Source organism: Thermobia domestica, chromosome 2 (assembly GCF_964235325.1).
Source record: "Thermobia domestica chromosome 2, izTheDome1.hap1.1, whole genome shotgun sequence".
NCBI classification, from domain to species: Eukaryota; Metazoa; Arthropoda; class Insecta; order Zygentoma; family Lepismatidae; genus Thermobia; species Thermobia domestica.
The window spans coordinates 160,510,638-160,526,408 of record NC_137455.1 but is presented as its reverse complement, the minus strand read 5'-3'; the positions used below and the strand labels follow the sequence as shown (position 1 = coordinate 160,526,408).

The 15,771-nt window shown below is 36.4% G+C and overlaps 1 protein-coding gene across 2 annotated transcripts in view; it reads left to right on the top strand.

Annotated features, from left to right (window-relative positions):
- ssp3 (SCAPER domain-containing protein short spindle 3) overlaps positions 1 to 15,771 on the top strand; it is a 522,155-nt gene that overhangs the window by 414,582 nt on the left and 91,802 nt on the right. For both annotated transcript variants that reach the window (XM_081747551.1, XM_081747559.1), the window contains one exon: positions 8,943 to 9,089. In XM_081747551.1, the coding sequence (XP_081603677.1) occupies positions 8,943 to 9,089 (147 nt within the window). The remainder of the gene's footprint in view (positions 1 to 8,942; positions 9,090 to 15,771) is intronic.

The window sequence follows — 15,771 nt, the reverse complement described above, 5'->3', positions numbered from 1 at the left end:
TAAGAAACCCTTCCCAAAATAATTTTCTAAATCCGCCACTGATTCTCAGTATAAAATGATTTTTAAAGTTGTATCCGGAAGATTATTGCTAAACATATAAACGAAACGAAATATTAGTTATGCTGTACTCATAAACTTCAAGCACTTCCCAAATAAAATTAGGACTTTTTAGGAAACGAAACAATCAGAAAAACCCTCCTAAAGTACTTTTCTAAATCCGCTACTGATTATTTGTATAAATTAGTATTCAAGGTTGTGTCCGGAAAATTATTGCTAAATCACTTCACAGCTACAGTATAACAGAAATGTGGAAGTACGGTTTGACGGATATATTGAAAAACGTACGCTTTGACGGATAAATAGAAAAACGGGCAAGTTTAACTTTTGCGCTAGAAGCTAGAGTACTAAAAGCTCTTAGAAATGAAACACGGATGACAAACTAGAGAAGAAAAAAGATGTCGATAACTCAAAAGTTAAAATAAAGTTAAATAGCCTCTAAAATTACCCTCAAATACTACATTCTTCATGTTAGCTTTAATTCGTAAAACATGTGCTCCATCCATCTTGATGGTGAATTTCAGAGCGAAATATCACATTCAGGTCATGGAATTTTTATCTAACTATAGAATATACTATAAGAAAGCTATTTAGATAGAAAAATCATGAAGTTGAAAAAAGCCAAAATTTCCAAAATTCTCGTTTGTTTCCCAAAAAAGCCGGCTTTTTATGTGAAAAAAACCATCGATTCAAAAAAGCCGGCTTTTTTGCATCTCTAGTTACATTTAATTTCAGTTACAATTTGCATTTACATTTATTGCTGGAGCGAAGAATTAAACATTAACATTATAAGTAGCCCAAAGACTATGAAAAACGTCGTGTCTTCTTGCACCATAAAACAAATTACAAGTAATTTTAAAATATTTTGCAGTTTATCTACGTTATTTGCACATATTTAGAATAATATTTAGCAATTTTTTTAAGTGGGCAACACTGCTTAAAATAATGTAACTGCGACTTGTAATTAAAACCACCAAATACTATTGTTGTAATGTTATAGAAGTATAGGAAATCAATAATCATTATAAAAAATTATTGCAAATACGTCATTTTAAGCAGTATAACAATCACTACCAATGTGTTTGGTATCTCTGAAACGATTTGAAATAACAATTGTTGTAAATGGCGTTATAAGCATTTTAGTCTTTTAGAAGCATCTACATGATGAGACGTGATATGTCAGCGCGTTTTCGAAGTAAAGTCTTTAGAAACATTTAAATTTTCCATTTTTTAATTTTTTTTTCCCTTCATTCATTCGAAATATACTATATCATGATCATAGTATTTGACGCTAAGATACAGTTCATGCGCATTGCACCGTCCATGCCATTTGAGTTATTAGAGATCTCCAAAATGTTGATGTTAGTGATACTGTGTTGTTCTTTTTTACACTAAATAATGTATGGGCTATTGTGGTCTTGTTAAATAACTAAATTAGAAATATGTAATACTTTACGTAGCGCAGTTTGAGAAAATACAACTTTATATTGCTTTAGCAACATTGCTTGTTTATCTAGTGGTATTGGAGAGTATCTAGAAGAATTTTCCAACTTGGTACAAAATTTCAGCATTTTTAAGATATATATATATATATATATATGTATGTATGTATATCGCAGATCCTAGGGGAGGGCTATACGGACTATAGCCCCCCTTAACGCTCAGGTATACTCTGGATAAAATGGACTTGGTAAACCATAGTTTAGCCCCTCCCTTGATCATACACTGGATCCGTGGCTGTATATATATATATATATATAGAGAGAGAGAGAGAGAGAGAGAGAGAGAGGATGGGCAATTTTAATCTTTCCACGAAGATATCTCGAAAACGATTGAACATAAAGAACCGAACAAAAACTCAAATAGGAAATGCCATGGGGCACACCGAACGGTGTTGCCGCGGTGCCTCCCGGGGCCGCCCTTCATAGGGTCCCAGGACCAAAATTTAAAATTTTAAATGGAAACATGGGGCGAGTAATACCTCGTTCCATAGATCTTTAAAAAGTAAAAAGCGTTCTGGCAAAAGATTTTTCATATCGTTCACCGTATTCAAGATGGCTGCCAAGAAGCGGTGCCTGTATCTGATAAAACGTCCAGTACCACTAGACCCCTAATATGAAAATAGTTGGAGATAAATGAACAGAATAAAACTCGTATAGGAAAGCACAAAGGGTATTTATCATTCCACACCTCAAGTTAAATGCAACGGAGAAAAAGATTATTGAAGTATAATTGACATGATGCAAAAGAGGAAATGATAGAAAATTATTTTTCCGATCTCTGTCCGTAAGTAGATGAAGCGGGAATGAATGGTAAAATCTCAAATGAGAACCTCACTTTTATTTGCAATAGATATGGTTTGTTTGAAACATTTGTGTGTACAAATTACTGGTACTATAATGAATAGAAATAAGGTGAATAAAAATAAGGTAAAATTTAAGTTTAACAACATTTTACCCGCCGCTTCGACCCTGATAATTTAACGCATTGCGTGCAAGATTTTTGGTACATATCTGCATCAGTATGTACCGTTTCGTTACTAAGGATTACAACTGTAATTACCAAGTTATTCGGAATGTAACTGTGGACAACATATCAGTGAAACTCTTATTCTATCACATGCAAGAAGACATAGAAGGAAAAGGAGCGAACCAATATCACGCAGACGACTGTTGAACAAAACCAACGTTTGTAAATATTGTTCTAAAATTACATTGTTCGACAAATTTGTTTCGCATTCCAGTTGATTCATTTTTGCATCAAACCATTGCCTGCAATCAAAATGGAAGGTACCATTTAACAAGAATTTTACATACTTTATCCCATTACAGACACATCTATCTCTCATAAAAACATATTTCAAATAACTTTGTTTCGTAGATACAATTTGCAAAAACTAAGGCTCTCATCTGCAATTCCACCGATCCTTCCCGCTTCACTCACTTACGGAGTGAAGTTGGAACGATAATTTTCTAGGAGTTAGATTTCTTCCTTACCATTATGGTACTTTCACTCTAATCATCTTTTTGACTGTTGCAACATTCCCGAGATATAGAATGATAAATACCCTCTGTGATTTCCTATTCGAATATTTGTTCTGGTGTTTTCATATTAGTAATACTGGACGTTTTATCTGATGCAGGTACCATGTCTTGGTGGTAATTTTGAAAACGGTGACCCATATGAACAATCTTTTGCAACAGCACTCTTTAGTTTTTAAAGATATGTCGGACGAGGTATCACTCACCCCATGTTTCCATTTACAATTTTGAAGTTGCGCCTTGGGCCCCAATGAAGGGTGGCTCTGGAAGCCTCCGCAACAATATCATTGATGTGCCACATAACATTTTCTATTTGAGTTGTTGTTCGGTTCATTTATGTTCAACCGTTTTCATATTAGTGGTACTGCACGTTTTACTGTATCTGGTAGAGGCAACATGTCTTGGCGGCCATTTTGAATACAGTGCCCGATATGAAAGATCTTTTGCCAGAACGCTTTTTAGTTTTTAAAGATATATCGAACGAGGTACCACTCATCCCTTGCTTCCATTTAAAATTAAAGTTGGGCCCCGGGAACCCATGCAGGGCGGCCCTGGGTGGGTGCGACCATATATATATATATATATATATATATATATATATATATATATATATATAGAGAGAGAGAGAGAGAGAATTCTATTTGCATCAGCAGCAGTGGATTTTCTTTCAGGAGAGGCTTGAGGAACGAGTAAGAAACATTTGCGTTGTACGTGCAATGCAAAAAATGATCACAAATCTATTTGGGGAGGGGTTTGAGCCTGAAACCACGCCCTAAATACGTCACTGTGCATCAGTCAACCGTTCTCATATTACCTAACACAGCAACAAAACAAATTTCGAGTGAAGGCAATTTTAGTATATATTAATATCAATATTCGAGACGAGACCGAGACTTTCGAGACTGACCTAAGTCTCGTCTCGGTCTCGTCTCGATTTATAGAGGTCTGTCTCGGTCTCGGTCTCGTCTCGGTCTCGGTCTCGTCTCGGTATGTAAAAGTCCGTCTCGGTCTCGGTCTCGTCTCGATAATTCGAGACGAGACCGAGACGAGACCGAGACTAGTCTCGGTCTCGGTACCATCCCTAATGAGCATGAAGTCAGTGTTTAGTTTCCTTGTCTTTATATATAAAGGGTGTTAATAAACTATACCGACAAACTGTAAGAGGTGATTAATTCCTCACATCAAAGTAAGAGAAAAAGTTCATATGGACCTATGGCGAAAAGTGCATAGTTGCAGAGCTAGGGCTGTCCAAAATCAAGAAAAAGCCGAATTTCAGCAGGCCCTATTTCGGCCAGAAACTGTAGGTGGTCCTTATCAGCGTATAGGAAATCACGCATACGCAATCCAAAAATGTATATTTCATTAATGTTCAATGGGTATACCGAGTATTCTATACAGGGTGAAATTCCCAGACATGCCATCAACTGAATTTTGAGACATGCTCTGACTTTATGATTGGTCCAAAGGAGTTTGATGATAAGACGATAAGCCTTGATAGCAATGAACACAGAATCCTTTGGCGTGATGTCAGAAGTGTTAAGGATCGTCAACAGCACGGTTTCTCGTACTCAGGAAAACGCATGCTGTAATGTTTTCTTTCACACCTATAAGTGAAGAAAACGTGAGATATACCGTGAAGAAATAGATGGCATCACACATTATTCCGAGCGCGCACACACACACACACATACACCAAAAAAAAAAAAAAAAAAGAAAGAAAGAAAGAAAAAAAAGAAAAGAAAAGAAACATGGAGCAGCCGGTTTCTAACACTTCCGACTTCCCTCCGAAGCATTGGTTGTCCACTGTTGTCAAGGCTTACCTTCTGACTACTTTGGACCCTTCATGAAATCAGGGTATATCCGAAAACTACTTTATTGAGAGTATACCGGTATCTGAGAATTACACCCTGTAGAGAATATCCTGTATACCTATTGAAAATTGACGAAATATGCACTTTTGGATTGTGTATGCCTGGCTTCCTTTACGCTGGTAAGGACCACTATCCACATTTTCTGGAATTCGAAATAGAGTCTATTGAAATTTGGCTTTTTCTTGATTTTGGATAGCCCTAGCTCTGAAGCTATGCACTTTTCGCCATAAATCCATATGAACTATTTCTCTTATTTTGATGTGAGGAATCACTTCTTATAGTTCATTAACACTTTTGATATATATATATATTTGGTCTAGGAATTAATTCGTGCGGTTTTTAATAAAAATTGAAGCTTTATTTCAAAAACAAAGTAAATGAATACGTTAACAAAAATATTATCCATCGCTAGCCACTACTTTCTCCCATCTTTCAGGCAATTTACGGATTCCGTGTCGAAAGAATTCCTCATCTTTTGACGCAATCTAATCAAAGATCCATTTTTCGATATTTTCTGAAGAAGTGAACCGCTGTCCAATCAAATCGTTATTCATGCAATCGATCAAGTAGTAGTCAGACGGAGCAGTGTCTGGTAAATATGGCGGGTGGAGTAACACTTTCCATCCGACATTTTCTAAATAGGTTTTGACCGGTTTTGCGACATGTGGTCGAGCGTTATCATCTTGATAAATAAGTTTATTATGCATGTTATTCCATTCTGGTCGTTTTCAGGCCAGAGCTTGCTTCAAACGCATTAATTGTTGTCGATAGCGGTGTCCATTAATAGTTTCACCAAGTTTCAGAAGTTCATAGTACACCACACGTTTCAAATCCCACCATATATACAGCATAACCTTTGCACAATGAATATCTCGTTTCGGTTGTGAAGGACCTGGTTCACCTTGCTTCACCCAGGCCTTTTTTCGTTTAGGATTCTCGTAATGAATCCACTTCTCATCACCAGTTACAATTCGATGCAAAAATCCCTTCCTTTTCTGTCTTTGAAGCAGCAATTCGCAAACGGTTTTTCTTCTTTCAACGTCTTTCTTTTCAATTCATGTGAAACCCAATAAGACATCTTTTGAATCATTCGTATGGCTTTGAGACGTTTGGAAACTGTTGTTTGCTCAACTCCAAATGCTTCTGCAAGTTCGTCCTGCGTTTGACACGAATCCTGATCAAGCAATGCTCTCAATTCTTCATCTTCAAATTCTTTTGGCTGTCCAAATTGCTTTTGGTCTTCCAAGCTGAAATCACCACCTTTAAACCGTGCAAACCACTTCTGACACGTTCGCTCAGCTAGAGCATGGTCACCAAACACTTCCACTAAAATATGGTGACTTGCGGTAGCACTTTTCTTCATGTTAAAGCAATGAAGAATAACTCCCCGCAAAAACACTTTATCAGGCACAAAATGCGCCATTTTCAGTTGAAGAAAAAATGTTGTTGTTTCCGCTTCAAGCAACTGACATATACTAAATAAGATGCTCAATGACAGTAGTTTTCAACGCATGTTTGGATCAACGAAACGATGGGACAATAAGCTAGTTACGCCATCTTTTGTAAAACCGCACGAATTAATTCCTAGACCAAATATATATATAGATATATATATATAATACATATAGTGTGTGTGTGTGTGTGTGTGTAAGTGCACTCCCAAGTAAGAGATTCTCGGGTCAACTCATATGTTTGTAAAGAATAAGATAATTGTAAAATAAAGATTTGAAAGGTATGTAATCTGGAACACCACAGAAACGGTTGGGTTGTCTACCTATCAGACTGTAATTCACTGTATATATTTGCATAAAGTTTTACTCCCAATCCCCTATCGAGTCAAAATTAAAAAAAAAAAATGTACGCAATTAGATATGGTGGAAATCTATCTGTAAACAAAATTAAGTGTTCTGGGTGACTCCTTTTTATGTGAAAATATAACAGACTTTCACGCTGTTCTTCGCACTGGAAGAACAATGTTAATATCATTTCTTTGAAAGTCAAGAAATGCGTGAAATGTATAAGGAGGAGCAATGCTTTCGGCATTCCTCCTATCGATTCTCGGCCAGCTGACGTGTCTCTTCTTTATACGGGAAGAATAAACTTAATGCAAAAGAATTCAGAGATCTGAAGGGTATGCAACTTTGAACACCGCAAAAATGATTGTGTTGCCTACCTCACAGGTACTGTGGTTCATTGTATATATTTTGACGCCCGCATCTCACTCTAATCGAAAAAAAAACAACTGCTTTTTAAGTGATCTATATGTTGTTTTTGGAAATTCATTTTGTGATTTCTTGCTGTAGATATTTACGCAGCAATTTCCATATCAAACTAAACTTAATAGGCCTAATTACACATGAAGATTATCAAATATAAATATCGTATAAAAGTGCATAACGAATAAATTATTTCCAATTTTTCAATACTCTATATGTATTTCAATACCATTGGTATTTCCACAACAGATATTATCTACGAGGTGTGTTCAGAAAGTATCGAACCTTATTTTTTCCCGCGTAAACCAGTGAAGCGCGGGAGACTTTCCTACTGTAGATGTAGAGCGGACATTCATGCACAGTTGAATTTTTTCCCGCCCGCAGAAAGCACCAGTCGCTGGTAGTCGTCAACGACTGAAGACGTGTAGTGAGCGGTCGTCGGATTTTAGTTTTTGTAAAATGACAGAAAAACTTGAGCAACGATATTACATCAAATTTTGTCAAAAGCTTGACGATACCCAAGCGAAAACCATTCAACCGGATCGGTAGATTCAATTTTGAACGAGAATTTGGGCATGAGGAGAGTGTCCGCCAAATTTGATTCAGGGTTTCATCGCCAAACATAACATTTCTATTTGTCTTCAGGCTCCTTACTGACCCGACATGGCTCCATGGCTTTTGGTGATTTCCCAAGCTAAAATGCCACTTAAGGGTATCCGATTTGAGTCAAGTGAAGACATCATGCGTAATGCGATAGGACGGTTGCTCACCATTCCAAAAACTGCGTTTCAGAAGTGTTTTCAACAATGGCGGGAGCGCTGGGAAAAGTGTGCATTACCAAAGAGACTATTTTGAAGGGGGTTAGTGTTTCGGATTTCCAAATCAATAAATGTTTTTTGCTAACCAAAGATTCTATATTTTTTGAATACACCTCGTATATACACAATTTCGACATACCGTATATAATAGGATCTGTCTAAAATTATTCAAAACTGAACATAAACAGTCACACATAATACACTGTCCTTTTTCTTCTTTTGTTATTCTTTACATTGCCATTCACCGGTACTTAGTATAATAAAGTTATCTTCCGTCATGTGTGTGCAAATTTTGGTGGTTCTAGGCTACTCCGTTTTATGCGAAAATCTGATGACGGACAGACAGTCACACACATTCTTATATATATTAGTAAGATCAACCGGTAAGGTATTTTTGGTAACCATGATGTAAGGCTCATAACGTTCTGACAGGAAAATTCAGAATGAACTAATATACAAAACGTAAACCTGTATTATTTCAGCACTAAATAAAATATTTTTAAAATTATAGTATGTATTTTTTTTCTTTTTAGTATGTTTAATTACCTGGTTTTACTTAAAAGAACAAAATCTTTTTAAGAGTTTCACAAATATTTCATTCCCTTGAGTTGGAAATTCTCCATAGTAATAAGTGTGATCTTTGTAGAACATGTTTAGCTAACCTAATGTTAATAGTAATCTTTTCAGATAGCGTTGACCAATATAATCTAATCGTACTTATGCAATGCCTGTTGTTTGATTGAATGACACGACGGCAGAGACTATTTAGCGTGTATCACTTCGTTACCCCACAATGATCTTCCGATAAACGTAAATGAGGAGCTTCTGATGTTGAATTGAGACAGAAATAACAAATGTAGAGCGAGCATTGTGTGTATTTGTATGTGTGTGATGTGTTCAATGATTGAAAGCTTAATCGTGTTTTCTCGTTTGTTACAGTTACACTGTGAGTGTAGGTGTTGTTGACAAGTTAGCACTGTACTGTGGTGGCGTTCGTGATCCCATTGGAGCCGATGCACAGGCGGCTGTTTTTCTGCTTAACGGGCTGGAATTAATTACTGCATTAGCAGATCGTCTTGCTGCTTGGTGAGTATATATTTGTTACTACATTACGACAGTTTTTAGAATATCAGTTGTAAAGATTAGAATTAACTTTGTTAATTAGAAGCTAAATTATTGTATTTATTTATTAAGTTTAAGCAAAACGGATTTAACCATGAATTTTATAAAGCAATTCTTGAGATAAAAGCAGTATTAGCGTCAAACACTGCGTAACTTTGACGTCTGCGCCAAACAGTGTCGTTTTTCTAAATTATGACATAATGCCACAAAACAGAAGAATGATATATGCAAGTGGAAATAGAAAGTTGTGAATTCTATTAAGCAAGATATTCATTAAACAGTAGTTTCTCGCGACGAAAGAAGAGTTGTTTTTTTAGTTTAATGTCCCTTTCAGCAGCGAGGCTATATGAGACGGGATCTATCGATTAACGTGGAATCCGAATCACATGAGTTTCTACCGGAAACCGAACCCAGGTCTCCCACGCCAAAGGCGCGTACGCTAACCGCTTAGCTACGAAGAAGCGACGAAAGAAGAATATTATAACTACAATGTCAGTAATTAGAATTGTAAACACATGGTAACAACAAATATAGTGTTCACCCCACTTGTCTAGGGGACTAGCGCGAGCCTTTGGTACATGGGGTCCCGGGTTCGATTCCCAGTGGGTGAGCCATGAAATATGAACACATTATGGTGAACACATTCGGATTCCACCTAAAATTGTATGCCCACGTCTTACATGGCCTCGGAACGCTAAACAAACTAACCTATCAACAAATAATATAAATGTAAACTACTAGCGATTCGTGGTCTATAAAAGGGGTACTTACAGTATCAAAGGCATATTCACATACGCTGGCGCGCGCTCTGCTCCTGAGTCGTATTTAAATATTTAGGAAATACAAACAAGAAAATCCCTTCACTGTTTTAATTGTTGAATTAAGTTTATATTCGCTCTTATTCAGTTATTATTCACTTCCAGACGTAATGAACAGTTACTGCTCAACATAAGTTTAAAAGTTATTTGAACATAAAAGTTCTGCATAGATCTTATTAAACATTAGGTAAATGTAATACAGCGTGTACTTTATTGCATGAAGTATGGATCTGTTTTAACAATTTTGTATGTTAGTTTTCATTTAGGGAATTGAAATCAAAAATATTATCAGTATTAAGATTAAAAACAGATTCAGAGCAATTTATACAAGACACCGTCTACCCCCGCTAAAATGACTTGAATTAACTTGTATGGACCACAACCTCACTCATATTTGTTTCGTTTGCAAAGCATGTTGTATTTTGTCACCCATTCATTGTCTGCTTTCTTCCAAGTTTTTGGGGCTCACTCGTTTTTGTAAAACAAGAAAGTTACACAGTAATGGAACCTGAGGCAGCGGCTGCGCGTGATATAAACTACTAATAAAATTAGAAACATTTTGAAGCGTAATACACGTGCTGAATCTTCATACGTTAACACTAAAATTGGTAGTTATGAAGACCTATAAAATATCTTGGAACTTAATCTATATTTACTTTCGGTCGTTTAGGTCGGCATTGTTAAAGGTTCAAAATAGACAATAGTGAAATTATGCTTGGTAAAAATACACATTATACCACCTTCCATAATCAAGATCTTCAAAAGAGTGTAATGTTAAATGCTTTAGTAAGTATACAAGGTGCCTAAAAAAAATACATAGTTTCAATTGCATCGTGACCGGTAGGTATCTATTGCATATTTACCATTGCAAATCATTCTCCTTAAAATTTAAGCCCGAGCATTGTCAAGACTCGAAACGTGTTGGTATATTATCTACTTTTTTTAAGAACTATATGTTCACAATATCATGAATTATTTCCTCAAGTTCATCAAGAGGTTTTTTACAAGTCTTGTAAAAGATTTCTTTGGCTCAGCACCACAAGAATAAATTGCAGAGGATTAAGATCAGGGCTTCGAGCAGACTACTGTATTGATCCACGACGACCTATCCGTCTTCCTAAAAGTGAGTGTTGAGTCACTTCCAAACATCAGGAGCAAAGTATGGGGAGCACCTTCCTGCATAGATACGATTTGAGCAGCGTTATTCCATTAAATAAAGGTATGCACCACAAAGTTCATAAGCATATCGAAGTAGCTTTGACTTAATTGGTCCCATAATAGATACGGACCCACCACATTAGTCGATGTCATTCTACGTTGCACTGTTACTCTTGAAGGTTACTGCATTTCTTAGAATAGTAGTTCAATAGTGACAGTTATGCCTATTAATAAAACCACTGACATGAGAGAAATGCTTTATCAGACCTTGAAATGTTTTTGAACAGATTGGGATTATCTTCTTTCCTCCCTAACGTGATATCTGGAACTTCCATGTGATGGTTTCAGCCCTCGGAAAATATTTGCAGGATGTAATGAGGCTTCCCAGGAAGAAATCGAAGTGATATATATATATATATATATATATATATATATATATATATATATATATATATATATATATATATATATATATATATATATATATATATATATTATAAGATGGTATAGCTGTTAACCCGCTTTGTCTAGATGCCTGACGGATGAACTTTTCATTATTTTTTCTCCGTACGTACGTAACATTTTCTTCAGATCATATACAGTATAGAAGTCGGCAATCCAATCCAGACCCTATTATTAATTTCCGGTGACAGGTTCTAATGGTTTTGGATTCAACGTTGCATTCTTACCCTTCTCAGCTCTCCACTAACGACGGACTTGAATAACTGATTTCCATACTTCGTACCTTGCTTTAGTTTTGGCTCGATCTTCTTTGCTAAGGACTGGAGGCATTTTTGTTACCTAAAACATAAATCGTGAGGATTATGCTTCATGTCTGTTTGATAGTTACCTTCATCTAGCGTTCCAATACTACGTAGTATCAGATCAAATATAGAATTGCGTTTTCAAGCAGTCCCAACATAAAGCAATTTTTGTAAAATTTCAACAGTATTGCAAGTTCAAATATATATAAATTATAATTGTGTCCAATTACTGCCCTTTCTTAACTCTTAAGGATATTGAAGCAATACAGTAAATTCCACTAAAATACGTGATAAATTGAAACATGATTGGCAATAAACTGCCAAGAAAACTGCAGGACAAAGGCTTAATAGCTTATAATACCAAAATTAAGTGAGGTTTTCTACAGAAAACTATCTTAAACAAATTTTTCAAAATCACTAGTGTGTTTAAAAGACAAAATAGAACGAAGGAATATGCGTTCGAAACACATCCTCTTGTAAAGATGTACGAACTGAATTAGAAAATGGATACGCGTGCTGCGTACCAGTAGTGCCAACAAGGGGATCATGAGTAAAATGCATAACTGAAATAATTTTGGGGCGGCGAAACGAGAGAGATTTAAATAGTCAGCAACCAAACTGAATAGTTTATACAAAAATAGCGCTTGTAATCATAATTGTACCACGAGAAGGGGTTACTGAAGATCAGAACCACTGAGAAATTTTAAAAGTAGATATTGTCTTTCTGAGGGACAAATTGTGAGGATAATTTAGGGGATGCACCACAAACCTTTGGACGGGCAGAGAGAAGGAAGATGAGCATCTTGCTGTGTATATATGAGAATAATACGTAGGATCTACTCTTCAGATTTCGAATGTGAAATATTGTAGACTCATGTGTCATCCTGTAATACTAAAATGCTCGTAAATAATTATTTATTACTAATTTTGTTATATGTAATGAATGCAAAGTGACAGTTGATGATAAACAAAATTGATTGTTTCCTAATATGAAACTTAGGAATCCGAAGCACAATGTGTTCTTATCACGAATTAGTATATTCACACACACATACAGTATATAGCTTATGTAAGCATAAGAGCGCAGTCTAGGAATTTTTGATCTTTATATTTTCGTTCAATTTGTGCATTTTTCATATATTCCTTTATAATTTTGAAGGTTTACTTCAGTAATTTCCCTCTCCTCTACGTTCGCTTATTTCCCGTATCTTTTAATGCTTTTTCTTTTTCGTAATATATTCTTCTATCTTTTTAGAGTTTTGTTTATCAAAATTTCTTTATAACCTATATTTACCCTATCTATTCGTGTGTCAGTTCGTCCGTCCGGAAAACTAAACTGGCAAGTACGTACTACTTGAAGGATCACCATAATTTTGATCAGAATCTAGATCAGGGTGCAAAATTTCAAAGTCAAACGCACTCGCCAATCCAAAAATGTTGGTCGCCAGTACCTCTCACGTACAAGTTATGAGAGATCTCCCCCTCCCCCTCCTCCACGGCCTTTGGTTTGACGAAGAAAGAGATTACATCAGGACATAAAATTTCAAAATCAGACATTAGATTCAGGAAAATCAATTTTGTATTGAACAATTCATATATATTCATATATATACTTGAGTTGTGCCAATTTCGTCTTCCATGTCCATTTTGAAGATTTCACATTCCGTGTTTTCTCTCACTCAGTGACAATTATTTTCATGCGAAACAGAAACTGTGTAGCCCTGTGAGTTTAGGTAGAAACCATTCCTACTGAACACGGATCGCCAGCTCTAAATTTCTAGTCGCCAATGACCACCTGGCGACCGGAAATTTTGTGTCCTGATCTAGAGGATCAAAAGTTAGAAATCGACGTAGTTGATGGAGGTTATACATTTTAGTTTTAGTCACCGAAGAGCAAAAACGGTAGGAGATAGCAATAGGCTTTTTTTTTTTAAAAAAAAAAATATTTATTATTATTGGATTGAACATTCTAAGACTAGGTACGTCTTCTCTCTTAACCCTTTATTCAAACCAGAAGTAGCAGAGATCCATTTCTGGTTTCAACGTTGATTACTATATAATAACAACTGTAAAAGATAGCGAGAGGCGGTTTTCTGCAGTCAGCTAAATGTGCAAAGAATATACTCCATCTCCATTATAATATCTCTATTAAAATTGTAATTGGTAGAAATACTATCACTTCCAGTTTCAGTATTAACTGAGCAAATATCACGCCATACTAACCAAACTCTTTCACGTGGTGTACATGTAACACTGATATTTGCTATTTCGTTATGATTCTCCGGTTAATTTGTCATATAGATTAGAAATGTTCAAACTCACAAGCCCCGCTTTCAATGAATTTGGAGCAACCCATATAAGCCCAAGTCCTACGTCGCTAGTGAGCCCGGGCCCGAGTCTGAGCAAGCAGGAGTGTGTATACCTCATTGAAAATCCGAATCTTTAGGGAGCACGAGCTTAGTGAGGTTAAATGGCTTAGATCAAGCTTGCGTGAGCCCCATTGAATATAGTGAGTGAACCCCGATAACAAAATGGCCATCTTTGTTGGTACAGAGTAAAATAGAAAGTGCATATTTAATCCTTCAATATTTCCACCGATCATATTCTCAAGAGAGAAGATTGTTCTCTGTAAATGTTTAATACGTACTTCCTTGTATGTTTTGTATAGGAATGTATTTAAAGAATTTGATATGTAGCAATTTTGTATATCATACAAATATTAATCTAGTGTGAATACGTGTTGCATGTAATATCTTAAATCACTTTCAATATCCAATGCTAAAAACCTTAGTGGTATGCAACCCACATTGCAGCAATGTTTTGTACAATAGACTATATACAGCAAATGAGTGCTATAAGAAAAAAAAAATCCTTTTGCAATCTAATTTCCCATTTCAGATACTATTAGAAAAAAGGAAAAGTAGATCAAAACAGCGATTATCTACATGTTAAAATCGACATTAACATAGGCGCCGACTTTGGGGGGCAGGACCCTCCCCCCAATATTTAGAGGTGGGTCCTCGCCCCTCCAATATAATCCCGCCGAGGAAGAATTAACAAAGAGGAGCAAGAATTTCTGTCGTAAACTTCGTCATTCCTTTAATTCAACGTTAGGAACAGCCTTCTAGGGATGGGCACGAGTCGAGCTAAAACTCGACTCGACTCGAATTCGAGTCAAGTTCCGAGTCGAATCAAACGTAATTTTCTCGAGTCGAGTTCCGAACCGAGTCTCTGATTTTAGGTCGAGTTTCGAGTTGAGTCGAGTTTGATAAATGGCTTGCTCGTTCAGCTCGTTTTAACTCGTTTTAAAGTCATGGCATGATTAGACTGGCAAGCGAAAGCCATGAGAAATATAAGCGATAAAGTGGAATACTTTTAGTATTGTTCACGAGAGGGGACACTGCTTTCATCTCGTTTCGTCTCTATAACGAGACGACAAAGGATTTTATAACGAGGCCTCAAATGTCGTTAGCGCCAATTTAAGTATATACTTTAGTTTTTACCACCAAGGCTGAGACCTGCACGGTCGAATTTTTGAACCGAAACAGAAGCTCAACCCGGTAGTGAAGTGAAGTTGTTCGGCTCGGTTCAACGGAGCAAAACGCTCGAGCCGGCATAATTCGAATGAACCATCGATTCGCCCCAACTGAGCCATCAGCTCTGTTCGGCTCGGTTTGTGTGAGCCATCGGCTTAGATCGGCTCATCCAGGTCGACAACCCTAAGCCCGAGTCGAGCAGTTTTGAACATGTTTGGTCAGCGCCCTTTAACTTTTAACAATTTTTGGTTCGAGCCAAATCCTTGCTTCTCCGGAACTTAAATCCAGAATCTCGTGAACGATTTCCATGCCTCCTAGACTTCACGACTACCGAGGTCGGCAGTCAATTAGTTTTTAGTACTCAGATAGA